The 26,046-nt window shown below is 54.6% G+C and overlaps 10 protein-coding genes across 12 annotated transcripts; all 10 read right to left on the bottom strand.

Annotated features, from left to right (window-relative positions):
* Positions 1 to 610: 610 nt before the first annotated feature.
* Positions 611 to 1,469, bottom strand: ABB37_02672 (hypothetical protein; the record flags this gene model as incomplete). The annotated part of the gene is made up of 1 exon (XM_015799757.1): positions 611 to 1,469. Exon 1 carries the CDS (start codon positions 1,295 to 1,297, stop codon positions 611 to 613), a length of 687 nt encoding a protein of 228 aa, XP_015661359.1. The 5' UTR covers positions 1,298 to 1,469.
* Positions 1,470 to 1,966: 497 nt separating this feature from the next.
* On the bottom strand, positions 1,967 to 2,892 carry ABB37_02671 (transcription initiation factor-like protein (TFIID-like protein); the record flags this gene model as incomplete). Its single annotated transcript, XM_015799756.1, has 1 exon — positions 1,967 to 2,892. The coding sequence occupies exon 1, from the start codon at positions 2,819 to 2,821 to the stop codon at positions 1,967 to 1,969; it is 855 nt and encodes a 284-aa protein (XP_015661358.1). The 5' UTR covers positions 2,822 to 2,892.
* An 857-nt stretch (positions 2,893 to 3,749) lies between these two features.
* Positions 3,750 to 5,687, bottom strand: ABB37_02670 (putative cation transporter; the record flags this gene model as incomplete). Its single annotated transcript, XM_015799755.1, has 1 exon — positions 3,750 to 5,687. The coding sequence occupies one exon, from the start codon at positions 5,685 to 5,687 to the stop codon at positions 3,750 to 3,752; it is 1,938 nt and encodes a 645-aa protein (XP_015661357.1).
* A 1,491-nt stretch (positions 5,688 to 7,178) lies between these two features.
* On the bottom strand, positions 7,179 to 9,754 carry ABB37_02669 (hypothetical protein; the record flags this gene model as incomplete). Its single annotated transcript, XM_015799754.1, has 1 exon — positions 7,179 to 9,754. Exon 1 carries the CDS (start codon positions 9,342 to 9,344, stop codon positions 7,179 to 7,181), a length of 2,166 nt encoding a protein of 721 aa, XP_015661356.1. The 5' UTR covers positions 9,345 to 9,754.
* A 1,195-nt stretch (positions 9,755 to 10,949) lies between these two features.
* Positions 10,950 to 11,402, bottom strand: ABB37_02668 (putative mitochondrial hypothetical protein; the record flags this gene model as incomplete). The annotated part of the gene is made up of 1 exon (XM_015799753.1): positions 10,950 to 11,402. The coding sequence occupies exon 1, from the start codon at positions 11,322 to 11,324 to the stop codon at positions 10,950 to 10,952; it is 375 nt and encodes a 124-aa protein (XP_015661355.1). The 5' UTR covers positions 11,325 to 11,402.
* Positions 11,403 to 12,022: 620 nt separating this feature from the next.
* Positions 12,023 to 12,528, bottom strand: ABB37_02667 (hypothetical protein; the record flags this gene model as incomplete). The annotated part of the gene is made up of 1 exon (XM_015799752.1): positions 12,023 to 12,528. The coding sequence occupies exon 1, from the start codon at positions 12,320 to 12,322 to the stop codon at positions 12,023 to 12,025; it is 300 nt and encodes a 99-aa protein (XP_015661354.1). The 5' UTR covers positions 12,323 to 12,528.
* An 847-nt stretch (positions 12,529 to 13,375) lies between these two features.
* Positions 13,376 to 14,952, bottom strand: ABB37_02666 (phosphatidic acid phosphatase protein-like protein; the record flags this gene model as incomplete). 3 transcript variants are annotated; one of them, XM_015799749.1, is made up of 1 exon in its annotated part: positions 13,376 to 14,952. In XM_015799749.1, exon 1 carries the CDS (start codon positions 14,555 to 14,557, stop codon positions 13,376 to 13,378), a length of 1,182 nt encoding a protein of 393 aa, XP_015661351.1. In that variant the 5' UTR covers positions 14,558 to 14,952. The 3 variants fall into 3 exon arrangements, with proteins under 3 accessions (XP_015661351.1, XP_015661352.1, XP_015661353.1); XM_015799750.1 differs by having other exon boundaries at positions 13,376 to 14,852; XM_015799751.1 differs by having other exon boundaries at positions 13,376 to 14,848.
* An 809-nt stretch (positions 14,953 to 15,761) lies between these two features.
* ABB37_02665 (hypothetical protein) lies at positions 15,762 to 18,506 on the bottom strand (the record flags this gene model as incomplete). Its single annotated transcript, XM_015799748.1, has 1 exon — positions 15,762 to 18,506. The coding sequence occupies exon 1, from the start codon at positions 17,982 to 17,984 to the stop codon at positions 15,762 to 15,764; it is 2,223 nt and encodes a 740-aa protein (XP_015661350.1). The 5' UTR covers positions 17,985 to 18,506.
* Positions 18,507 to 18,866: 360 nt separating this feature from the next.
* Positions 18,867 to 21,944, bottom strand: ABB37_02664 (putative glycerol uptake protein; the record flags this gene model as incomplete). The annotated part of the gene is made up of 1 exon (XM_015799747.1): positions 18,867 to 21,944. Exon 1 carries the CDS (start codon positions 21,426 to 21,428, stop codon positions 18,867 to 18,869), a length of 2,562 nt encoding a protein of 853 aa, XP_015661349.1. The 5' UTR covers positions 21,429 to 21,944.
* A 955-nt stretch (positions 21,945 to 22,899) lies between these two features.
* Positions 22,900 to 25,383, bottom strand: ABB37_02663 (putative glycerol uptake protein; the record flags this gene model as incomplete). Its single annotated transcript, XM_015799746.1, has 1 exon — positions 22,900 to 25,383. One exon carries the CDS (start codon positions 25,381 to 25,383, stop codon positions 22,900 to 22,902), a length of 2,484 nt encoding a protein of 827 aa, XP_015661348.1.
* Positions 25,384 to 26,046: the final 663 nt, after the last annotated feature.

Raw genomic sequence — 26,046 nt, 5'->3', positions numbered from 1 at the left:
CATCTTTGTACTGCTGCTGAAGAAGTCCCGCGAAAAGGCTAGGCTGACGCGTTAGTGATGCTATAGAAGGCTTCTGCGAGCACACATGGAGCAGGACGGAGGAGAGAGAACGCAACATAGAGATGACAGGAGAAGATGGAAAAACAGAATGGATTCAGGAGGATGCGGAAAGCGTATCGAGCTCCGCGAGTCGGAAAAGAAAACTGATGAGAGAAAAGAAAGGCAAGAAAAGCAAAGGGCGTGCCAGCGACGATATGAACTTCTCGCATACATATTATGCGCGAGGCGAACACCAGAACCACAACAAAAGGACTTCGTCAGAAAGCGAGAGAGACGGAAGTGGGGCGTGAGAGTGCAGGCGTATTGCACCGCTTAAATCGGGCTGTTATGTATCCCCGGAGGAGGAGGAAGGGAGGGAAAGTCAGATCGGCCATCGTGTCTTCTTCCGGTAAGCATGGACCCCGTGCTCTACCCCGTTTCCTCTGCTGCTTTCTGCCTAAGGTACTCTGTGCCTCCTTTATATCAAGCAGCGCACGTCCGTGAGCACATTGTATGCCCAAGAGAATGAAGGACTCCCTCGTTTCGTCACACTGCTCTTGCGTGTCCGTCGTTACACTTTCTTCAGTTTGGCCTCCGCGGCTTCGTGATTGCGCTTCTGCAGTTGCGTGACAGCTGGCATGTCAATCGCCTTCTGGTACCACGTGCGGGCCTCGCTCTTCTTGCCTTGCTGCATGTACGCGTCGGCGATCATCGTCGCGTTGTGAATGGTGTCACCCGCCTCCGCAGAGCGGAGCAGGTAGCCGAGGCACTCCTCCCACGAGGAGCTCGGCGGCTCGCCGAGCACCAGCGCCGCCGCCTTGCGCTCCAGCCAGCCGATCTTCATAATGCTGAAGCACCAGTTGCCCATACAGTGCAGCGAGGTCGCATCCTGCGGGCTCAGCTCGATCGCCCGCTTGAACTCGTCGCGGATGATGTACGCGTTCGCGATCTTCTCCTTGGTGCTCACCTTCTGCTCGGAGATGAGGATACCGAGCCACTTGTGGGAGGCAAAGTTGTTCTGGTCGGCGTCCACCGACTGCTTGCACAGCTCCATGCCCTGCTTCAGGTACGGCTCACTCACCGCGGGGTCCGTTGTCTCCTTCGCCATCTCGTAGTAGGAGCGCGCCAGACGCCAGAGGATCTCCGGGTGGTGGTTGCCACCGACGTAGGCCTTGAGCAGGATGTCGTGGCACCCCTTGATGTCCGGCTTCGCGAGCACGGCCTCCGCCTCCTTCGCAATCGCTTCCCAGTCTGACATGTTTTATATGCTGCTTATAGTACTTTTTTTTTGGGTATTGTTGAGTGTGCGTACGAGGGAGGGACCGGGGGTGCACACAACGGATAGGAAGGAAGCAGAGAAAAAAGAAAATATATGAAAAGAGAAAGATTTAATCAGAACAAACACACACACACACACAGAGCATCAATCTTCGTTGTTTTGCAAAAGAGGGCATACGCAAGAACAGATGCCGTTTAATAGAAAAAGGAGGGGAAAAAGAAGGAGGAGGAGAAGTTGAGATCTCCACTTCAAAGGAAAAACATCAGCAACGTGAACAGGCAAGGGAGGGAAAGAATCGAAAATACTTTCATGATGTGCGTTTCGATAATGGCGCAATGGAACAGTTTTGAGGTCTTTTGCGTGACAGTAATTCTGAAGGGGATATGGTGTGGCGTGTCTTCTGCTTCATCTATAGAGAAGTGTAAACAACAACAAGAACAACGAATTCAACACCAACAGATGCCTCCAAAAGCAGCGTGCAAACCCGGATAGCGGCTTCAACAGCTACCGCGGACCTCACGACCGTGGAAACAACAGCAGGAAAAGAAAAGAAAACTGCATCTTCGCTTTCTTCTCATTTCTTACCCATTGTTGCTCGGTGTGTGTGTGTGGCCACCCCCCCCTCCCCAACGTGGTCTCCTTCTTTCTCTATGAAGCTGCTGTATTGGTGGTGCCGAGGTACTGCGCCACGACCGGCACAAAGGCGTGGAAAGCAAAGCGCAGCTCATCCATACTCCGCGCTCCCATCAGCTGCACCTTGCCCGTCACAAAGACGCTGCAGCTCACACTCCATTGATTGTCTCCACGGGTCGACTTGCCTAAAAAGCGCAGCACGCAGCCGTTGAACCGCTCCGGCTCGTAGCTGCCCTGCACCACCGCGACGCCCACCGACGTGGCCGGATCCACCTGGTAGCGCGCGAGCTCGTTCAGGCGAACCGGGCTGCACACGTTGAAACGAGCGGTGATAGACCGCACACGAAACTTCAGCGAGGTGAAGTCCAAATTGAGGGCCTTGCGAATCACGCGAGCGGCGAGTTCGGCGGCCTGCCGCGCCTCGCTCACGCTGGCGGCGCCGATGATGTTCAGCGCGCCGGAGTTGTGCACCATGACGACCGCCGTCGGCTCGTGCAGTCGCATCGTGGCGGAGGGGATGCGGTTGTTCGGCATGTACTCCACGTTGCGCGTGGCGCAGCTGAGTTGGGCGAGGTCGATGCCAACGGAGATGCTTGCCTGCGCTTGAACCGCGACAACGACCGGGAATGCATCCGGCGAGACGTTCGGCAGGTACTCCTGCACGTTGGCGATGGGGAGGGGCACTTCATCGCCGTCTAGATTTATGGCAGCAGAGGAGCCGATCTGCGTGCCGTCGTCGAGTCCGGCAACGTCACCAAATTCCGCGGCGGCGGCGCTGCCAAGTTGGACGGGCGGGTGCGCAAACGGGACGTCGGCGTGCGCCTCCTCTTCGAAGCCCTCGTTGAAGAAGTCGTCGAAGTCGTCGTCCATTCTTTCAGGTTTGGCGACGTCCCCCTCGAGAAAGGAGAAAGGAAGATGCTCGGAAAGTACGCGGGACAGCTACGGCAGAAGCGCAACAAGAACAAAAAAAAGAAGCTCAGCGCAAACACGCGCATACGCAGAAGAGACGTTGAGGAAGCAATAAAAGCAAGGGCGGGGGAAAATACAGGATGTCAGTAGTGAGCTGTGCAGCAGCGTGGTAGCAGCGAGGAGTCTGGAAAACCAGATTGATTGAAATGCCGTAGGAAGAGGTTTATTGTACGTCAGCTTGTCAGGCAGCGGCGGTGAAGGTATCCGTAGATGATCGAGACTGCATGAACCCTTCTTCTTTCACGTACTCAAAACAAACGGGGCTTAGATGGACGGGCAGCTGTTTTCCTTCCTCTTTCTGAATCATTTGCGGACCGAATCCCCCCAAAACAAACCGTAAAACGAGATAATAATAATAGTAATAAAGTGCAACATAGCAGTCAGCGTGCACGTCGTTCGTGAGCGGTGCTGACTTCAGCGGGTTTAAAAACATATATTTTCGCTCTTCTTTCTTAGCGGGGAGAACAGTGCAAAGGCAACATTGAAACGAGGGAAACACAGATCACCGTTTTGCTGCCGTCTCATCTTCCTCTGGCAGCTTCACCTTTTTTTTTTTTAGGTAGCTAGCAGCACTGCCAGTTTTTCATCGTCGTCTATGTCTTCTATATTCACAAAGGTTCACATGAAGATGTTGTGCTTTGCTTATTTCCGCACGCTCACCGCAACCGTTGCCGTTTGTAAATATCTTCACCGAGAAAATGGGAGAAAAACATGAGAAGCCGAGACGACAACACAAGCCCACAAATAATACCTTCCGCTTTTCTACTTCGTATATATGTTTCCCTTAAAAATAGTCCCTTTTACGTTGATGATATATTTTCTGTTTCTCCTATTCCTGCGCCGAATGCGTCTGATGCGCGTGGCCGTGCGCACACTCCGCTTCCCCTGCCGCGCCACTGCCACAAGCCGCACTATTGTTGATGAGCCGGCAGCGGAAAATCTCCGCCACGGAGGCGATGTCGCGGTCGCACTCGGACGAGGCAGACGAAGGCGCCGTGATCGTGCGGGCCTCCCAGTTGTAGCGAATGCGCGCGGAGAAGGTGTGGAACTCCTCCAGAGACGCGATGCAGCGCTCCAGCGACGGGTTGACGATGTTGCCCGTTGCGGCCGTGTGCAGCTCATCCGCGCTGTCTCCTTCCTTCTCCGCACTGTGCGAGTGATCCTGTGCCTTCTCTGCTGCTGCTGCAGCGCGATCGGGCTTGTCGCCGTCTCCCTCTTCTTCTTCGTCCGCGTGTTCGTCGCTGCCAAGGTACTCCTCCCGCGGCTCTGTGTGGTTGCTGCACACCAGGATCGTCGTGAAGGTGTCCTGCACGGGCAGGCTACCTCGCGCGAGGGCCGTCAGCAGGTCCGTCGCCTCGCGGATCTGCGTCGCCTGGACAGACTCGTACACCAGCAGGGTGACGTGAAGCGCATATTTGTGGCCGTGGCGGACGAGAAAGACGTTCATGAAGAGGATCTTCTTTCGAGCGACCGCGTTGGGGTCATCCGAAGTGGCCACCGAGGCGACCGAGGACGACGTTGACGCAGACCGTGACAACGACGTCTGCGCAGCCTTCGCAGCATCAGCTTGGTTCTCCTTCATCGCAGCCTTTGCCGGCACCACGCGCTTTCCGTGTCCAATGCGGAGGCTGAAGTCCTGCAGTTGCTCCCGAATCGCGCTGACTTCATCGGCGTTTTGGTAATCGAAGAACTCCAGCACCGCATCGCGGAAGAGACCGTAACCGATCTTGCAGATGGAAAGGGAGACGGCCAGGCCGGCGACGCCATCAATGCCAGGGATTCCGACCACCTGCCCGGCCACACCAATCAACGCCACCCCGCCACTCCAGGCGTCTGCGCGGTGATGATAGGCATTCGCGATGACGACACGCGAACCAGCACGTTTGCCAACCCGACGTGTCCAGCGAAACAACAGCTCCTTCGTGACGACGGATGCAGCAGCAATGCAGACCATCGTCCACAGGATGACCTGCTTGCCCGTTGACGCGTCGTATTGCGTGACCTCGAAGTGGCTGTGCCCGTGGTGTGCGTCTCCGTCGTGGCTGTGGCCGTGGCTGTCGGGGGCCGCCGCTGCGGATTCGATGTCCCCCGCTCCGCCGGCGTGCGAGTGCCCGTGCGAGGCCGCCGAGTCATCCTCGCCACTCCCACTCAGCGACGCAGTGGCAGCGGAAGTTGCGGCGGCGAGGGCGTTGCGCACGCTCAGCATCACGGCGACCGCGATCCCGCCCGTCGGCACCGCCAGGGCCAGCAGGTGCGACACGTCCATCACACACTGTTCCAGCGACTGCACGAGCAGGGCGATGCCGCCGAAGAGCAAAATGGCGGCGACGAGCACGGCGCCAGATGTCTCCAGCCGTCCAATGCCGAACGGGAAGCGGCATCGCGAGAACTTCTTCTGCGAGAGGGAGATGGCGCCGTAGGAGATGATGTCGGCGAGGATGTCGGTCAAGGCGTGGAAGCCGTCGGCGACCAGCGCGACGGAGCCGCCGGCCGAGCCAATCCACAGCTTTGTGACACAGAAGAACACGTTGGCGGCGCCGCCGGCGAGCGTGGCGATTTGGCACTGCCGCAGAAACTTGCCAGAGATGTTCTTCTCAATCGTCCCGTGGCTGTGCGCGTGACCGTGGCCGCCGTGACTGTGACCGTGCCCGCGCAGCTGGTTCCCTGTCGCCGCTGTCGTGGCGGCGACGGCACTCGGCATCGCCTTGGCGGCGAGATCGTGCGTTGAGGCGATGGGCGGCGCTTTCATGGTGAAGAAGCGGCGCATTCAAGTAACAGCACCAGCAGCAAAAAAATAATAGTTCAAGAAGAATACCAAGCGAGTTGAAAGTTGTGATGATGGTTTGCTCTTGCTTTAGTGACAGGGCGAGTTGAAAGAAGGAGGGAGGGAGGGATGTGGTACAGTTGAGGTTGTGGAGGCCGTGACGAGGATAACGTGTCAATAGTAAAAAAGGAAATGGGAGACAAAGATCAAGGATTAGGGGGAGTACCGCGGGAGGTGCGTAGCGAAAACAGGATAAAACCGAAATAACAGCAACAGTATATAAAACGATGTACGCAGCGCACGACGCCGCTCGAAAAACTACGTTGATGAACGCGATTAGAAAAGAATGCGAGGAAACAAAAATAATTCTCGTCTCTGCCGAGTGCACCTCGCAAAAAAAAAAGGCCACCACAAATATCAATAAAACAAACACACACACGAATTTGTTAAGTGCAAGCAAACACAAAACCCACTCAGAAGAGAAAAACAAAATAGAAAAAGGGCGAGTGTGTGATGTTCACACTCGTTATATACGCGCAGTACGATTAGCAAAAAGCAGCCGCTCCTTGCAAATAGGGCTCGCCTGAGAGGTACGAGATCACTACCAAAAAAGAAAAACAGAATCCAGCGGTTGACGATATTTCAACTTGTGAGAAACACAACAATAGCGCACAGGTTACCTTAGAAAAAAACAAAAAAATAACTCACACTCACACGCAGACAAACAAAAGATGCGCAGTTACTAGAACAGCAAGAGGAGTCGTTCACCGCAATTTCGGGTTCGGCAAAAACGCGGACACAATTTGACTAGCTCACCAACAAACAATACAAAGAGAGCATCCAAAAAAATATGTTAAGATGATCGTTTTTTTATGCATAATGCAGATAACCGAAGGACGAGCTTGATATGACTGAATTCAATCGCAGCTATCCGATAGAAAGTGTCGAAGAACGTTACAGCAGTCACCATCACCATAAGGGAGAGAGGGAGAGAGAGAAGAGGGGAAAGAATGAAAAGGTTTCTTTTTCAAAGGGAGGAGCTCTGGTGAGGCGGGTGTGTTTTGGCCTCGGCGCGTTTGACGACAACGCTGCACTGCAGTCTAACGAGAGAAGGTCTGCGCTGCGAACCATCACCGATGCTTTAGCGCAAAAGCCAGCGGGGTTAGGGGGCGTGAGAGTGAGAGAGAAGAAAAGGTTTTATTTCTTTAACATTCAGTGTTACTTCGGTTTTGCGTTTGTGCCACACCTGGAATTGAGGCGCGTCGTAGGAGAAGATGAATGCCTCTTCTACTGGCACGCCACGCGCACACGGAGCAACATGCAACACGACGCGCGCAGTAGCCGCAAAGAAAAAAAAATAGAAGGGCACCAAAAATCAAAGGTGGAGAACAGTGGGAAAAGAAAAGAGTACATTTTGTTCCGATAGTGCGAGATAGCTTTTCTTTTGGGTGACGCGCCATGTATCGGCACATCGCACATTCACAGAAGAGCCACTTAGTACTGGGTTACAGACCGCAACGCCTCCGATGGCGGAATCAGCATCGTCACATCTCGCAGGCGGCCGTCGCGCAGCACGTGCAGCGTCAACTCGAAGTACGGGAGACACCGCGCTAACAGATCTTTGTGCTGCGGTGCACTCGTAGAGAAGAAAGTGGGTGATTGGAGCTTGATCGCTCCCACGCTACTGCCACGATACTTCAAATCGGCGGCGCTACCTGCTCCATGATTTGCACGCACCGCTTCTGCCCGCGCCCGTTGCAGTCCATGGTCGAACTCAAAACTGGTCGTGTTCCCGTTGTCGTGGCTCGTCTCCAGATTCGTAAAGACAGACGTGTCGATTGGACCGCTGGAGGCAGCTGCCGTGTAGTGCCGCATGTATCCTTCCTCAATTTGCGCGCGACACTGCGCGTTGTAGTCGCGTGTCAGCTCCGCAAGGACCACGTAAAGCTGTGCACGTGTGTGGGCCGACTGGTGGCCGACACCGGCGATGATGTCGCCGGTACTGACACCAGCACGGTCGGCGAGGTAGCCTTGATACACCGTCCGCACCCGCACTCCGACAGCAGGCGCACACACGTCTTCCAGTTCCACGCCGAGAACGGGTGGCCTGGCGGCTACGGCGTAGCGATGTGGTGCGTAGACTTCCAACACTTCAAGTCGAGCCGCAACATCGCGCAGCTGCTCGTCGGCGTGCTGTGTCTGCCGTGCCACCTCCCTTAACAACTTTGTGCGCTGCGAGTCGTCTGTGCACCGGAGGAGTTGTAGCAGGACGTTTGTGGACCGCACTCGACGTGAGCACGCTGTGCTGGCCGCATCCGCCGGCTCTGCCGATGCGCCATCGTGGCTGGCGGTGGTGATGGGAACAGGCACTTTGACCTCTCCATTTACTCGCTCGTCGTCGTCGTTGCTGCTGCTGTAATGTGCAACGAGAGCTTCCTGAACTTCCTCCAGCACCTGCAACCACTCCCCCTCGCGCTGTTCAAGTTGGGCGTTCAGCCATTGCGTCACGGCAGCAGGCGGTGCCTCGGTTGGTGCCTGTAGCCTTCTCCGAGTGATGGGGCGTGGGTTCGCAGTCGTCTCTTGCACTTCATCGCCCACCGCATTCCCCATCCACCGCGTGAGGTGCTGTTGCTGCTTGGTAGATTGTTCCAGCAGGGTGACTTGGTGTGCGAGATGTGCAAGACGGTCGTCGACGGCGTCCTCGAAGGCGCACTTCCACGTTTCGAGTGTCTCCGTAGGGACGGCGGCGGTGTTGGAGTTGGAGTTGGGATCCGCTGGGAGGGAAGCCAGTTCGAACCGGGAAGTTGGCGCAGATGGAGACCGTTGCGAACGGGCCTGTGCAGCGTGTTGATGCTCCAGCAAAGCATTTATCTGCTCCGCCGCGTCATCAAGGCGACGTTCGATCTCGTGCTTCCAGTTAGAATACCGCGGGGTGCTCTCGTCATTATAACGCGGAGTGATGATGCCGGAGCGCGCTTTCATTGGCACAGATCCCAATCTCCGAGCTTCCTCCTCCTCTCCCTTTGGTTGATGTTGAGAGAATTGTGTACAGGAGGAAGAGGGGGACGAAGAAGCATCAGGACTTCCGTTGAAGTGCTGCTGCGCCGCTCCATTCTCCATGTGTGCGCTTCCTTCCCCGCAACTTTCGCCATCCTCGTTGAAAGCATTATTGTACTTACAATTCTCACCGCTGACACCACGACGCATCCTCAACGCGCGCCTCGCTCTTCCTCTGTCATCCGCTGGTGTTGGCGCTGCGGGTGCTGTCGTCGCCTCCATCGGGGTGACCCTTTTCCCAGCGTACAACGCGGCGATGTCCGATTTGTGCTGGGCCACCGCCCCGCAAAGCACACCACACGTCGCTTCGTGACGATGCACCGCCGCGTCGTGGGTGCGAATATGCCGCACCAGGGCCGTGTTGATGTCAATCAGGTGTTTGCTGGAGGACAGAAGCACCGCGAAGAGGTCGGCGTAGGGGCCCTGGGTGTCGAAGGTGTGCTGCTCGTAGAAGGACTGCAGTCGATGAAGGGTCGTCAGCTCATGGGCGAGCGTCGCGTCGGTGTTGTGCAGCATCGCGTGCGTGGTGTCACTTCGGTGGCGCGACGAGGACGGCGAGGTGACCTCGTGGGCCGAAGCTGGGGTGACGTGATTGGTGTGCATGTACTCAGGAATACACGCACATCCGCACACACAAGGAGAAAGGCAAAGAATGACGGTTAAGGAGCTGTCAAAAGAACGTGCTGTCTGCGCAACAGCAACGGAGCGCGCGAGCGAGAAGAAGAAAACCAATACACACGGCCGCACCTTTCAAAAAACAAGGAAAACACAATAATCGAAGTAAGGGAAAAAGAGAATCAAAGTGCTTCTACGGAAAGCAAACAAACACGAAGGGAGCCAGAAAATGCTACAAAGGTACAACGAAGAGCCGCTGTAGAGAGATGCTCGAACACGATCGCGCCTTCGCTGCAGACTTGCCGAAATGCATATATATGTATTACTGTGTTTTTGAATTTTTTTCTCAGCGGTTGCGTCCATTTCAGGGTAAAATGCTGAAATAGAAGTTTGTGACTGCGCAGAGTGGAACGGCGACGACAACAAGAGGCAAATGGAGATGGAAAGAGAGAGAAAGAGAGGAAAAGTAAAACGAATAATTCTTCGACACACGTATGCCGCCAGAGCGCCGCCGCCATTGATGGAGCCAGCAACGTGCACACGCCGCCAACGCAGCTGCGAACAATTTTCTCACGCATTGATTACTTCTATTCCGTTCATAAGAGAGGAAGAAAGCGAAACCTAAAAGTGAGCGCAAAATCCGGTCCTTTACTCTCTTTGTTTTATCCGGTAAGAAATAACGAGAAGAGAAGCCCACAGTTCAGCCTTTCACGCACATCTGCATATAACGACGGGTACATAGTGCCTTTCCTTTGCGTTATAAAGATCCGAGTCACCCATACAGCCACCCAACGGCGAAAAAGCTGACGACATACAAACACACAAACAACAACTGCAAAAGCCTCCCGATTCACAGCTACGGCGACAACACAAATCGTTACAGGTAATTAAGATTACAAAGTAAGTAAAAGGAAAAAAAATCTGTGAAGCTGGAGCGAGACATAAAGAATTGAAAAACACTACAGTCAAACAACAATCAAAAAAGAGAAAGAAAGAAAGAAGGCGCGTGTGAGAAACAAATCGTGCTTCTTCACCGACAATGAACGCAGCATCTGCCGTGACGAGGTAGTGCCACGCAGCTCCTTCTCCTCAAATGCAATGCTATTGAATATGTATGTAGGTATATGTATCAGAAAAGAAAAGTGTTACCAAAGTCATGTGAAGAGAAAACACTACACCCTTGAATTCATACATAATGCACTATGTCAAGAAAGAAAAAGAAAACCAACGGGCACACACTAGCCTATCTCGGCCTGCTTGAGGTGCAGCCAGAAGGCACCTTTGTCGCGATCACACCATGAAGTGGCAGTGACGAGTGCTTGCCGGGCGGGGGGAGGGGGGAAGGAGCAAGGGCGGATGGAGACAGCAACAACAAAAGAGAAGTAATGGAAAGCCCCACATTAGGCTAGCAAATCGTGATTTGTCACGAGCACACACAATACGACAGTTTTCCTTTGAAACGTTGCCCTTTTCCGCTCATCCAACTCGCCTTCCTCGCCTTCCTCGCTTTCGGCCTCGGCATCCGACGCTCAGTCTCCCATCCGAAAACAACAACACGTAGATCCGCGAAGACACAGCGCCGTGATTCGGCACTCAACCGTCACATCCACCTCCCTTTTGCATTAGTGTTTGTTTGCACAGCTCCAAAAAGCTCACAAGTGGCATATTAACCGGAACGGCAAACTTTCCAATGCCGAGGAATACAATATTCGGCACCGCCGGTGCAACAGCACCGAACTGCGACGCGAGCAGCTCCTCCAGCGCCGCCGCTCCCGTTTCGGATGCCATGCCGTCCCGCGCCTGCGTTAGCGCCTGACTATTCAGGACGTTCGTGCTACGACCCAGAGAAGAAGCGAGCGGTGCCAGCGAGGGCAGCATCCGCCGCGCCTGGGCGGCGTTTTGGATGTGCAGTTTGGCCCACATGTGCCGCGGCAGCGGTGCGCTGGCGAAGACGCGACGACCGAACATGGCGGGCGGGGATCGTGGTCGTTGCGGTTGAAAGTGACGGTACGAGATCGGGCTTATTTCTTTCGTTCTGCGAGAGCTACACACGATGGAAAACAAAAAGAGAAAAACAAATACATAGAAGGTTGGGTCAGAAAGAAGAGAAGGAGGATATTCGTGGGGAAGCGAGAAAACGGTGGTGGACGTTGCACCTCTACGTGTCACTTACACACAGGAGAAGAAATGTTTAATGCGTGCTACATAAAACGCGTTGTCGCGCTTTTTGATTTGCTTCACGGCGGTTTTCACTGAGAAAGGAAGAACATGATTTGTGTACCGGCACTCGCCGACCCACGGAGGCAATCGCGCGAGTGAAAAATCGGGAATTACACTCCCAAGCGTGCCTCCGGCGGACGTTGCATTGCGCCTTGACTTGCGTAGGGTCGTTGTGTTTGCGGCATCGTGAGGATCTCACTCGGCACACGAAAGCCGAAGCGTTGAATCAGGCCACTTCCCAGAATGGCAAGATAGGCGTAAGTGATTACCAATTCAGTGCAACACCAAAGGAACAGAGGAAGAGAAAACATTAAGATACACATGAAGGAGCGCCGTTACATGGCGGAAGCAAAACACAAAACAAAGAAAACCAAATAATAACTGCACATTGGAGGGAAATAGGAGTAGCACCAACAAAAAAACAACGTCGCAATTCAAAACGCGCTTTACTTCGTGTGACGCTCTGGACAGATGTAGATGAAGAAGTACGCTAAGAAGAGACTCAAGATGAGCCAGACACCACCGAAGACGGAGAAGAAAATAGCAGCAGTACGTCCCACATGCTGGTTCACTTCGCCCTCTTGCAAAGGCGCGGTAGCCGAGCCGGTTGCCTTGTACAGAAAAAGAGCATCCGACAACACCGTGTCAGGCCTGCGGGATGAGTCTGCAGCCGCGTGGAGGCAGAGGAAAAGGAGAGCAACCGACAACACCATCACGGTTGCGACGTTTGCTGAAGAGGAGGCCATTGCGTTAAACAACAACGACAACAACAAAAAATAGAGAATGAAAGCTGAGAACTTTTTGTCCTCTAATGGTACTATTCAAAGTTATTTTTATTATGACTGCCACACTTGTGGATTTGATTTCTCTTGCTGATGTGATGCCACGTGCTACCGAAGCTGCAATGCAACTGTCGCTTTTCCCCCGTAGGTAACAATGCGCAACTACAACTTTGCATGTTTCGTCCGTAGACATGAAATAAAACGAACAGAAGATGTGGGCCAGTTGAAAAGTTCGAGATAGGGAAGGTGAAAGGGATATGGTGGAAGAAGGTCGGATATGCAGAAAATATGTCTCCGCTGTAGACTCACCATGTTCAGTTGGGCGTGCTGTGGCACCCAGGTCACATACAAAGAGAGAAATGCTTGAGGGCGAATAGCGCGTACCCTTAAAAAACAGGAACCCAGGGTAATGATGGCTTCTCTCCTTGAACTAACGTTTTTTCCTTTTCACTATCTCTCTCTCTCACTTTTAGGAACTGCTTATTGCCGTTAGACGAAAAAACAAAACATCAGAGATGTTCAAAAGCACTCTCTCACTGTTCATGAAAAAACTAATAATAACCGCGATGACATCCCCCGCTACGAATTTTTTGGATGCTGTCCGTCAGTTCAGACTGATATGACAACTAATAAAAAGCAACAACGCGATCCGTTGTCAAACACAAACGCCGCCGCCACTTAACGACTGTGCATTGGCAGAGGCAGATGAGGTAGGAAACGAAAAAGCGGCGACGGGGAAGACGGCTCTGCGGCAACGCAACACGCTACGGCGTGAAACAAAACACACACGTAACCTCCGCGCTAGGAAGTAGTAGCAATAATAAAAGAAGAAGACACATCGTACCCACGAAAGCAATCTTTGTCCACAGCGAGTCCTGATCGGCGTGCGTTGATACCCGTTCCGTGCGTATTCACAGTATCAAATGGAAGGAGCACCGACACGAAACAACAAAGAGGAACATGTCTCGCCTTTTAGTTTTTTTCTTTTAAACCGCCACAATTATTTTCCCTTGTTTTTTAGATCCACGGAACGGCGGCGGGGTCCTCGTTCAGCTTTCGCTCCGTCAACACCGGCGATCCACGTTGTGCGTCACTCATCAGCACCGTCGAATCCCCCGCGCGCCGCACCGTCGGTGATGATCCGCTCTTGCGCAGTTCGACGTGCTCGCGCTGCTGCGTCGCGCCAAAGTCGACGGTGCTGCTGCTGACGCCGGGAACAGCTGCCGTTCCGCTCGCCGACTCGCGTAGCTGGTCGTAATCGACGTCCGCGGCGGTGCGACAAAAGTAAATACCAGCGGCCCCACCCACCTGCCGGAAGCTGCCGTAGAAGGCCATCAGCGCACACGCAATCCCAATCAACGCGCCGGCGACGATGTCGGAAAAGTGGTGCTTGTAATCGCGCGTGCGGCTCACCGCGCAAATCGTCGGCACGATAAGCGGACACAGACAGATGAGGAGACGCGTAAAGCTGGCCTGCCGCGCAAAGGGCCGCAGGTAGGCAACGAAGAAGAAGGACATGACGGTGAAGACGGCGAAGGAGGTGCTGCTGTGGCCAGACGGAAACGACAAACGCCCTTCCTTGAGGTCAGGGTGACTGTCCATCAGCTTGCAGTAGAACTCGGGTTCACTCTTCGGGTCGGGCAAGGATTTCACGGAGCGCGTATACCCGGCAGTTTTGAGCCGATCCAGGTAGTCGGGCCGAAGGCTACCAGCGTACACCTTCAGTACCGCCATCATGCAGAACTCCAGCCCGACTGCCCACAGGTGTGCCCGCAGCCACGGATAGAGCGGCCCCCCGCCCGTCTGCAGATCCGCTACGCGAAACCGCTTCGAGTTGCCGTCCTGCGCGTCGATGTCGATGTATGGACTTGCACTGCCGCCGCTATTCTTGCTGCCCAGGGCGTACCACTCCATTGGCTCCCCGACGAGGCGCTGCAGCGGCTTCACGAGGTACAGCACAAAAACAATGTAGAACGCGATGGCGAGAAACACCATGAGCACGAGGGAGTAGTTGGGAAAGGTGTCGGGGTGCACCGGGTAGTTGATCGTGGCGTCGTCCCACGAGAAGGGGCGGCAGTGCGGCTGGACGGCGAGGGTGACAAAACCGGCGATGATGTTCAGCGCGGCAAGGATGATCCAGTCCAGCACGTGGTAGCTGTTCCACACGTAGACAAAATCATCTCGCGTAAAGAAGGCCATTGCTCGACTTTAAAATCTGGTTGACGATGCACTAGTTCAACTGATCAGGCCACGCAATCAAGTGCCGTATTTTATTGCTTCGAGGTGTTCGAAAAGACTTATGTAAAATCAGAGCAGCAGAGAAGACGTGCTTTCTAAGTATAACTAAGTTTGTTTTTTATGTTACTTAACTTCACTTCATTTCATCCCTTACGGCTGGCTGGCGTGGAAAAGAGGTCTCCGCGGAGTGGGCTGTGTTTCCTGCTGGTGTTGCTGGCAGGCGACGACTTGAACACCAGACGAATCGAGACTTGCTTTTGTGTAGAACAGCAAGAACGACAAGAAGGAAGGAGGTGGAGAGAGTAAAGAAGCGAAAGCAGAAAAGAAGTTGGCCAAATAAGAATAATGATACAACTGAGAATACAAAGCACAAGAGGAGCCCAAGAGGCACAGAAGAAGAAAAAATAGAAAAAGCGCTGAAAGGGGTAATTGAGAAAAAGCGGCAGATCCAACACCATAAGAGAAGAAACAAAGAAAAGCATTGCCGCAACGATGCATCATTTTAACATAGAAGAGCCAAATATGAGCGCATGTTTTCACACCGCAGTTTAAAGGGTTTAACATGAATTCGTTCTCACAGACAACAGTTACTTTACGCTCTTTTGCGAAGTACGACGCACATTGAGGGAGTCGATTAAGCTAGGTAAAACCAAAAGAAAGGTAATTACCCGTTTTTTCCCCTCCAAGTGCCGGTGTCAGCGATAAATTAGGCAGAGGAGGAAAGAAGCAACAACAACAACATTACACACATATGTATGTTATTCCGTCTAAGCAAAATAAAACCAAATGATCCAGCAAGGAAGAGGAAAGCGACGAAGTAGCGCGCAGACGATGGCCCCCTCTCTTCCCCGCTTCTATTGATATCAAGAGAGGAAGCGATATCCAACGTCGCGCCGCTGCTTTATACAAACGCACCAGCGCAGTTTCGGTGAAGAAGAGGATAAACCAAATAAACAAGGGAAAAAGAAAGAAAAAAGAAGACTGAGAACAGTAACAATACCAGTGTGCATTTCCATGAACGACAGCATAGCAGCCACAGCGAAGAGCAAGACCAAACGAAGAAGATCCATTGTGTGCGTCCGTGTGTGGAATTCGAAAGCAACCATATACATGTGTTAGCAGTAAAGAAACAGAATGCAAGCAAAAGAAAAAACCTTCTGCTGATTTATTGCAAGCCGTATTTTATCTTCAGTTGAGCCGTTTCGTAGGTCTTCTGATCACGTTCTTGAGTAGCCAACGTCGCCGCACTGAAGAAGAGTAACGGAGTGTAAATTAAGTAGCCGGTGGTCATCTCATTGAAAAGCTGACGCAGACCGGCCCCTGTGCCGGACGTGCCGATGGCGAAGCCGACCAAGTTCGCAAGAGTCAGCTCCATTAAACACAGCTGCGTGCCGCATATACGCAGGGACCGCCACAGAAGCCGATGCCGCTTGATACGCAGGACCAGCTTGTTCGTCTTCGACGCGAAGAAGGTGGTGACGACGATCTCTGGGACAAAGCCGATGCAAATGAAGAGGGCCCAGAAGAGCAGTCGCATCTCAATATCGTGCCAAATCGCAATGAAGAAGAAAATCGGAAATATTGAGAGGAACTTCGTGCGACTGCCGCCCATCGGGATGTACATGTAGCGCACGAGCCACAGGTTGAAGGAGGCGTGCCAGTCGCGCCAGAAGCTCTGAATGTTGACGGTGTTCGCGAAACAGCGCGGCATGTCCTCCGGTGGGTCGAAGCCGTCCAACAGCGCGAAGAAGCGAAAGAAGCGCCAAATCACGTCGAACTTCGCCCACAAAAAGGCGAGGACAAGGAAGAACAGCACCGACTTTTGCGAGAAGGTCATGGAGTCCAAGACGGGCGGCCCCGGCGCGAGGGTGGTCGTGGTCGTGCTGGGCAGACCCGTCACCGCCTCCATCAACGCCTCTATCGCTTTCGTCACCGTTGCTGTGGTGGTGGTCAATGGGTCCGCCCCGCCTGCGGGTGCTGTCGGGGTGAGCAGCATGGCCATAATGTACACGTAGTGCATCAAGGTGGAGAGCATGAAAGCGTGGCCGAGCCACCGCAGACCGTAGCGCCACGTCGCAGATCCCACCATGCTGCGCTGCGGGTAGTGCATGTAGGACACATACGCGTTGAAGGACGACAGCGGCCCCGCCATGTAGAGGGGGAGGTAGTACATGTAGCCCAGGTAGGCGCTGAAGGTGTACTCCGGCACGGCGCGTGGGCACTCAGTGCGGCACTTGTAGCACGACACCGCCTCCTGCGGTAGCGTGGCGGCGGCATGCTTGTTTTGGTCGCGTATCTGCGCGCAGGCGATGCATGTGCGCTCGTGCTTCTGCAGAGATTTCTCCCGCCGATCCTCGCCGACCAGCGCCGACTCCCAGAGGTCGTTGTTGAAGGAGATCATGCGCAGGATGGCCATGTTGTACTGCGTGTTCCACCGTATCAACGGCGTCCACAGATTATCTAGGAAGCTGAGGCCAAACCACGCGAACTTATACCCACCAGCGTGGAAGTTGAGGAAAAGGATGGCGATGTGCGAGACCCACATGATGGCCATGCAGGCGCGGAAGGACAACTTCTTGTAGAGGGGGGCGATACAGAAGAAGTTGAGGGACACAAGGGCTGCGCCGAAGAGAAAGCCAGGGCCACTGAGACAGAGGGCAATGAAGGCGCCGGAGACGATGTGAAAGACGTGGAGCGGTGCCGTGTTTCGACGAACGAGCAGCGTGGACGGCGTTGACGAGGCGAGGGAGATCTCTTCGACCACCACCACGGGCGGGGACGGCTCAGCACTGCTGTTGCTGCCGAAAGGTGTCAGTGGCGCGTCTGAGCCACCCTTCACCGCAGCGGAGCTACCGCCAGGAGCGCAGTCGTGGATGCTGGTCGAGCCGCCATGACCTCGCACTACGGCCGCCGCCGTGGCCGGCTGCGACGCGATGTACCGCCGTAGTCGGCGCGAGATATAGAGAAAGACAACGAGGTACGGCGCGGCGGGGGGCAGGGCGACCACAAAGACGTACCACTGCAGGTCCGTCACATCCACGCCTTTGCTGCCCAGCCAGCGGTACAGCATCCACGGGGGTCGGAGGTTGGCCTTGAGCTCGTCGTAGTGCGCACGGCTGATGCAGGCTTGATCGTACACGGCGAGGTAGAAAACAGCGATGATGATGTTACCAACGCAGAGGAGGTACAGCAGGGAGGTTTTGGAGAGGTAATTCGGCTTGACCGCGTGGGGGGAGCCCGCTGCGGCGGAGGGAGATTGCCGATCAAATGCGTGCGACGAGTGCCCGTCTGTGCGAGATGGTGAGTCGACCAGCTGTAGAGCAGGTGGGCGCGGCGCAGGGACGTACACCGTCTCCGGTGCGCCTGCGTGCGACTGTCTATGGTCCATCTAAACTGTCCAATACTAGAGAGGGGAAAAACAAAACAGAAAAAGAAACCAATTATACTTACGTATCCTTTATCGGCACGCTCGCATGGGAAAAAAGGAAACAAACTTAGGAGGCGTGCGTGCGTCGCAGGACGATTACAGCGGCGAGAAACGTTCGACGATCAAAATCAACTTCTTAGTGGAGGGTGTTTTTGCACACCCGAAAGCAAACAAAGCAAAGCCGTTTATTTCTGTTTTGCTCCGCTTCACCTGCAACTGTTGCTGTACAATAGAAACAAGGCGGCTTTCAAGTCATTTAAGGTGGGAAAACAACGAGATGAACCGAGGGAAGAACAGTCAGTGCAACAAAAAATGCTCAACAGGTTTGCACCAAACCGAAATACGTTGCACGCGCCGGCGATTTCAACCAATTGCCCAATGAAAAGACGAGAAATGAACCACAGCAACAACTGACCCCCTCCCCTTGATTCTGCGTATGCGCGCTTACTACTTCCGTAAACGGGGCCTCAAGCTTTTAACACTAAACGGAACAAAGGGCATACGAATAAAGGCAGAGATGAGAAGAGAGTAGCACGATCAGATATGGAAAAGGAACGACGAATGGATTGTGAATGACGCCCCACGTCGTTTCCCTGATCGAATCCTCCAAAATATGCTCTCGAAAGGGAGAAGCGCAGGACAAGAACGTGAAGCGCCTTCTTCCCATGATGGAAGCATTGCTTGAGTGCAACGCTTCCTCTCGTCAATTATTATTAATATTATTCTTTTTCTTTTGGGGTGTTGGCAACTAAAAAAAAGGATGCGTATGGCGACACGCACACACAACATAAAGAGCAGAAAACAAAATTATTGCCCCTCTCTGCTTCCGCGAAATGCAACTTCTTACGAAACCTTCAAACCATATTTGCTCTTCAGCCAACGGGTCTGATGCTCGATCAGATCCCGATCAATCACCCCAAGCGAAGCGCCACAATACATGAACAATGCCACACCCAACCAAAACCCTGCACTGTAGCTTTCCAACGCGCGTGCGATGACGCGATCCGCTTCCGTCTCAACACTTGTCGACCCCGCCTTTTTGAACGTCGCCGCTGAATTCTGCATCGAAAAGCCAATGAGGTTCGCCACGATGAGGCCGAAGACGCTGGACATGCCGGCAAGCACGCGCAGCATGCGGTAGCACCACGCACGCGCGCGCGGACTCATGTGACGTGCGGCGAAGCGCGCAGCAGGCCGCAGCAGCGGCACCGCGACGGCCTCACCCGCACCACCGCGGCGCTGGCTGCTGGGCTGCGGGGGACGGCTGGCCCTCTCCACTCTCTCCTCGTCCACCACCTCTCTGCCCTCCACAGCGCCGTCGTCATCACCGTCCGCCGCCGCCGCCGTCGCCGCCATCTCGCGGCGGAACAAGCCGGCCACCCAGCCGAAGCACGCGCTCACCGCCAGCTCCACCACGAACATCACCGCGATGCACAGCGCCCACTTCAGCAGGTGCAGCGCCGGGTCGTGCCACAGCGCGATGAAGAGGAAGATGGGCAGGACGGACAGCGCGGCGCGTGGGCGGCCGCCCATCGGGATGTACATGTAGCGCACGATCCACAGGTTGAAGGAGGCGTGCCAGTCGCGCCAGAAGTCGCGGATGGTCAAGGTATTGCAGAAGCAGCGCCGTACATCTTCCGGCACCTCGATGCCGCTGAACATCGCGAAGAGGCGCGACGACTTCCAGATAAAGCTGAACTTCAGCCAGATGTACGCCAGCGAATAAAAGAAAAAGTGCGCCTGCTCAACGCTGCTCATCTTCAGAGTGAGGAAAGTGTAGGCAGAGAGAGCCGAAACGAAAACAAAGTGCAGCAACACCATGAGCACCACATAGATGCGGAGGATACGCAGGAGATACATGGCCATCGCATAGGGAGGCATGCTCGTACTCGGCACACGCATGTAGGACACGAAGGCATTGAAGGACGACATGGGGCCGGCGAGGTACAGCGGGGGGAACACGACGTAGGCGAGGTAGTTGACGAAGTTGTAGTCGCCGGGGTCGCGCGCGTACTCGGTGCGGTACTTGTAGCAGCGCGACGCCTCCGCGGGCAGCGATGCCGCTCCTGCTCCTGCGCCTGCGCCTGCGCCTGCTCCTGCTGATGCTGCTCCTGCGGCAACGCGGCCGTTGTTCTGCTCGCGCAGCTGCGCGCACTCGACGCAGGCGGTGTCGTGCTTGCTGGTCGCCCGCTCCCTCGCGTGCGCCGCATTGTGCGTGGCCTCCCACAGGTCGTAGTTGAAGGCGATGAGGCGCAGCGTGGTCATGCGGAAGGCGACGTACCAGCGCATGCGTTGACGCCATAACCCAGGACGAGCGAAGTTGGGTCCGAGGGCGCTGCGAGTGCTTCCAAAACTGGTGGGAAAGTAGTACTGCAACCAGTACGTGTCCTCGAAGCCGGCGTACAGCTCGATGATGTAGAGGAGGCCGATGTGCGTAGCCCACATGACAGCCATGAAGACCCGGTAGGGGCACCAGCGCTGCAGCCGGGAGAAGACGACGTAGTTGGCGAGGGTGAGCAGAAGCGGCAGAAAGAAGTGCGGGCCGTGCACGACGGCCACAAAGACAACACCGACCGCTGCATAAAAGAGAGGCAGCAAGAACGCCCCCTTCGTTCGGACGCCGCGGAAGTGAACGGGAGCCTTACACGACCGAAAAAGTCGGCTGACTCGCTGTCGAACCGTACCGATACCACTGCCTGGACGCCACTCCGTATCTGTCTCATCGACGTCTGCGGCGTCCCGTAGCGGATGAAGAGCATTCGACAACACAGGAACACCCGACCCAGCCGCTATGGAGGAAGACGAGCCTGATGGCGACACCGCGTAGCGAAGAAAAAAGCTTCCCGCACCAAGCAACAGTGCCACACCAACAAGCTTCGGATACTGAATGATGAAGCCGGTCCACTGCTTGTCCGCTTTGTCATCGTAGCCAGGCGAGCCGAGCCACGCTAGACCCTTGAACGCATACAGCAAGAAAGTGACGTAGTGATACGCTTCGCGGTCGCAGAAGGCGCGCAGAATAAAGAAACCGTACATGCAGACAGAGACCGCGATCAGGACAGAGAGGAGGTACTCCACTGAAAGAAGGCGGGGATAGGCCGTGACGTAGTCGGCCGCGCCGATGTCCATCTCGGTCGTTGGACTCAGCCAGTACAATTTCCACCGCCATCGCCTCTTCCAATCGACGCCGGTAGAGCTCGCCTTCACATCTGAAGAAGACGCTGCGTGGAGGGGTGAAGGAACGCGGACCGGAACGGCGCCTCCCTCGTTGGGTGTCTGCGTATGTGAACTCGCATGAAGACTAGGTGGCGCAGCAGCGACAATTTGTGAATCGATCAGCGGAGTCGAACCACTTCGCGCGCACCCGCTAGGAAATACAGGACCATGCGAATACGGATCTCTCATCTGCAGTAAGAAAAAGAAGAAAGAGAGAAAAAAAGTATATAGAGAAAGAGATCGATGGAGTGCGACGGGTCAGGTATTACCGAGCAGTACGAACATTATTTGGGTACAACAGAGCAGCAGAAAAGAAGACGCACACACCGTTCTGGCACCTCGGCCATCAGTGTGGTCTATTCCGGCGGAGGAAATGACGCGTGCGCGGTTCAGTGCCAAAAGAGACCACATATAAAAGACAAGAGCTACGGCACGCACAACACGTGTTGAGCGGGTTGCACGTATATACATAAAGAGCTCACTCGGTGACTCCCCCAAAAGCAAAGCAAATAGAGAATACGAAGCTGCTAGCACCGAATAAACACAGCCCCTGATATGACACAGAATTAAAAAAGAAAGAAAGAAAGAGAGCGACGTGAGTGCGCTCGATACGATCTCACACAACGGCGCACCTTGTCGAGATGTCGCGCCTTTTCCTACGTGAGCGGCGCTGATGAGACTGCGGTGCGACCGCTGTATATATCTACATAATGGAGTCCGGATGAAAAAAGAAGGAAAGAAGGAAGGGAGGAAGAGTGTGGAGAAAGAAAATCTTTTGTTGGATGTTTTTTCACGGCGTTGTTTCCATCCCACACACATCTACCAATAAAAGAAAGAAAACGAGGGACGGCCTGCTGCACAACGGCCGTCAAGCCTTTCATTCATTTGAATTGGCACTCACCGCGACTTTTTGATGGAGCCGCTTGCCTTCCTTGTATGTATGAAATCTGCCTTGCTTTTGATCGCGTGCGGTTGAGCCCGCTAGACGGCGCAGTCAGCGTCATGTTGTACCGCACGCCCTCTGAAGTTGCCTCAAAGACGCACGCACACCTCCTGGATAAAAATAAATAAAAAAATAAATAAATATATATAACAAACAAAAAAAAGTAACAATAGAAACGACGTCGCAAATTCCACTTGTCTCGATCGCGTCGTTTTCACTGAAAGCCCCACCGAGAAGAAGCGGGGAGAAGTTACAATTCTTCCGTCCTTAGTAATAAAAAAGATAAAGCGAAGAGGAGTAAGCAGACCTCATCATCAAACCAGAAAACAGAAGAGGAGGAGTACTACGAAACGAAGCGGTGTATGTACGTATCGGAGAGACGACTGCTGGGGCCTCGACGGGGGGACATCACACAGCGCATTCGGCCTTTCGTGCATGAAGAAGAAAAGAAAAGAAAAAGAAAACAAAACAGACTTCTCGCAGAGAGCCGCAGAGAACATAAGCTGCGTCCCTTGAGGAGAAACCTCAGCATCCATCGAATTTCGTAGGAGCGTACCACTGGACGGTGCACCTTTGAACTCGACAACTGCAGGCAATCCACACGATCGTAGTGGGCGATTTAGAAGTAAAACAATTATGCACGACGAAGGGAAAAATGAAAAGAAAACAACCAAACAAAAAGCTGACGTTTGACACGTTTCAGCTACTCCGTTTCCCTCACTCTAATCCAAAGCGTGCTTTCAGCATCTTTGTTTTGTAAAAGACTAAGTCACGGTCAACGGCAGCGAGAGAGGCTAAGCAATACAGAGCTGTGACGAGTCCCATCATATACCAGGCGGAGGCACTTCGCAGGGATCGTAGGATGGACCTGTCCGCATCAGCGGCAGACGTAGTGTAGTCTCCCTTTTCGATATTGGCAGTCGAATTCTGCATCGAAAAGCCAATGAGGTTCGCCACGATGAGGCCGAAGACGCTGGACATGCCGGCAAGCACGCGCAGCATGCGGTAGCACCACGCACGCGCGCGCGGACTCATGTGACGTGCGGCGAAGCGCGCAGCAGGCCGCAGCAGCGGCACCGCGACGGCCTCACCCGCACCACCGCGGCGCTGGCTGCTGGGCTGCGGGGGACGGCTGGCCCTCTCCACTCTCTCCTCGTCCACCACCTCTCTGCCCTCCACAGCGCCGTCGTCATCACCGTCCGCCGCCGCCGCCGTCGCCGCCATCTCGCGGCGGAACAAGCCGGCCACCCAGCCGAAGCACGCGCTCACCGCCAGCTCCACCACGAACATCACCGCGATGCACAGCGCCCACTTCAGCAGGTGCAGCGCCGGGTCGTGCCACAGCGCGATGAAGAGGAAGATGGGCAGGACGGACAGCGCGGCGCGTGGGCGGCCGCCCATCGGGATGTACATGTAGCGCACGATCCACAGGTTGAAGGAGGCGTGCCAGTCGCGCCAGAAGTCGCGGATGGTCAAGGTATTGCAGAAGCAGCGCCGTACATCTTCCGGCACCTCGATGCCGCTGAACATCGCGAAGAGGCGCGACGACTTCCAGATAAAGCTGAACTTCAGCCAGATGTACGCCAGCGAATAAAAGAAAAAGTGCGCCTGCTCAACGCTGCTCATCTTCAGAGTGAGGAAAGTGTAGGCAGAGAGAGCCGAAACGAAAACAAAGTGCAGCAACACCATGAGCACCACATAGATGCGGAGGATACGCAGGAGATACATGGCCATCGCATAGGGAGGCATGCTCGTACTCGGCACACGCATGTAGGACACGAAGGCATTGAAGGACGACATGGGGCCGGCGAGGTACAGCGGGGGGAACACGACGTAGGCGAGGTAGTTGACGAAGTTGTAGTCGCCGGGGTCGCGCGCGTACTCGGTGCGGTACTTGTAGCAGCGCGACGCCTCCGCGGGCAGCGATGCCGCTCCTGCTCCTGCGCCTGCGCCTGCGCCTGCTCCTGCTGATGCTGCTCCTGCGGCAACGCGGCCGTTGTTCTGCTCGCGCAGCTGCGCGCACTCGACGCAGGCGGTGTCGTGCTTGCTGGTCGCCCGCTCCCTCGCGTGCGCCGCATTGTGCGTGGCCTCCCACAGGTCGTAGTTGAAGGCGATGAGGCGCAGCGTGGTCATGCGGAAGGCGACGCACCAGCGCATTTGAACAGTCCAAAGACCTTCGCGACCGTACCGAGGACCCAAAGCAATACGCGTGCTGTCAATGCTGGTGGGAAAGTAGTACTGCAACCAGTACGTGTCCTCGAAGCCGGCGTACAGCTCGATGATGTAGAGGAGGCCGATGTGCGTAGCCCACATGACAGCCATGAAGACCCGGTAGGGGCACCAGCGCTGCAGCCGGGAGAAGACGACGTAGTTGGCGAGGGTGAGCAGAAGCGGCAGAAAGAAGTGCGGGCCGTGCACGACGGCCACAAAGACAACACCGACCGCTGCATAAAAGAGAGGCAGCAAGAACGCCCCCTTCGTTCGGACGCGGTCCGTAGTCCGGCCGCTCAACGGTGCTTCGTCCACGAAGGCTCGTGATGTAGGGGCGAGCGAAGCGGGCGTACCGCTGTCATAGCTACGCGAATCACCTCGCATAACGACACCTGGCGAGGGGCACAACTCCTCCGCAGGAGAGAGTGTGAGCGTGGGGTCCGGCGCGGGCGTGCGTGGGCGTGGGGCGGTCAGCCGACGGCACACGTACGAGCCAACACCCAGGACCGCACTCAACACCGCAAAGATCCAAAGGTATTCGCAGTACGTCACAAAGGATTGATCGAGCGTCATATCGTACCCCCGTGCGCCGAGGAGTTGCATGATGGCGTTTGGCGGGGCGACAACGTCGAGCAGGGGAGAAGGGTACGCATCGCAGAAGCGGCGCAACACCACGAACCCGTAAATGTTGATGGAAACGAGGACAGCCGCGCCGAGGAGGTACTCAAGGGAGAGAAGGTGTGAGTACGCGGTGTTGTAGGTGGCTGCTCCCACATCGATCTCGATAGTGGGGGAGAGGAGGCGCAGCCGCCACTTCCATTTCGACGAGACGCCACGCACAGGTGCTGAGGACGCCGAGGATGCCGAAAGCGCACTGAAGGAGATGTCCGACTCGAGAGACGACGCGCCCTCTACGGCGACAGCGCTGACTGCGAGCTTTGACTCTTCATCCATTTCCTCAGCGCAGGGGAACACTTCTTTTGTGGACATGGCAAAGCCTTAAAAGAGAAGTGGTATAAAGGGCCCTCTTCTTTTCCTTGCAGAAAACCACCACACGAACGTATGGAGTAGGACGGTGGTTAACGGTCTTCACGGTGTTCGACTTTGGAAGGTCAGTGCAGCGCACTGTGAAGAACTTTCAAAAGAAAAAAGAAAGGATAAAATATACGATGCAGAACACGGTAGAGAGAGAAACAGTGTATATATATATATATGTAGATGTCTGTACACACATACATATCAACGAGAAACAACTAACCGAAATAATAATAATAGCTATATCCTCCAAAGTTAGTCACAATGAAGAAAACAATGACAATAGAAGACAGTAGTAATAGTTATTAGAAGAAAGAAGAAGAGCAAAGCAAGACGGCTGTTGTTTGGAGGCGGCAGGATGGAAGAGACAGACAAGAAGGCGTTGCGCACAACGCAGTATACATAAACGGGTAATGTTAATATAAATATCTATACGCAAAGAGGGAAAACGACACACGCCAAAAGAAAAAGAAAAGCAATCGAAGTCGAATGAGCGCCTCAGGGAGTACAAAATAAAACCTGTAAAAGAATCGTAAAAGACGCGTACCAGGGGGAAGAGGGGAAGGGAAAAGGTAACGCGCTGGGTGTCTGGAAGCGAATTCCGAAATCGCGGAGCGT

This window comes from Leptomonas pyrrhocoris (assembly GCF_001293395.1).
Source record: "Leptomonas pyrrhocoris isolate H10 chromosome Unknown, whole genome shotgun sequence".
Lineage (NCBI taxonomy): Eukaryota > Euglenozoa > Kinetoplastea > Trypanosomatida > Trypanosomatidae > Leptomonas > Leptomonas pyrrhocoris.
This window is presented reverse-complemented; position numbering and strand designations above follow the sequence as displayed.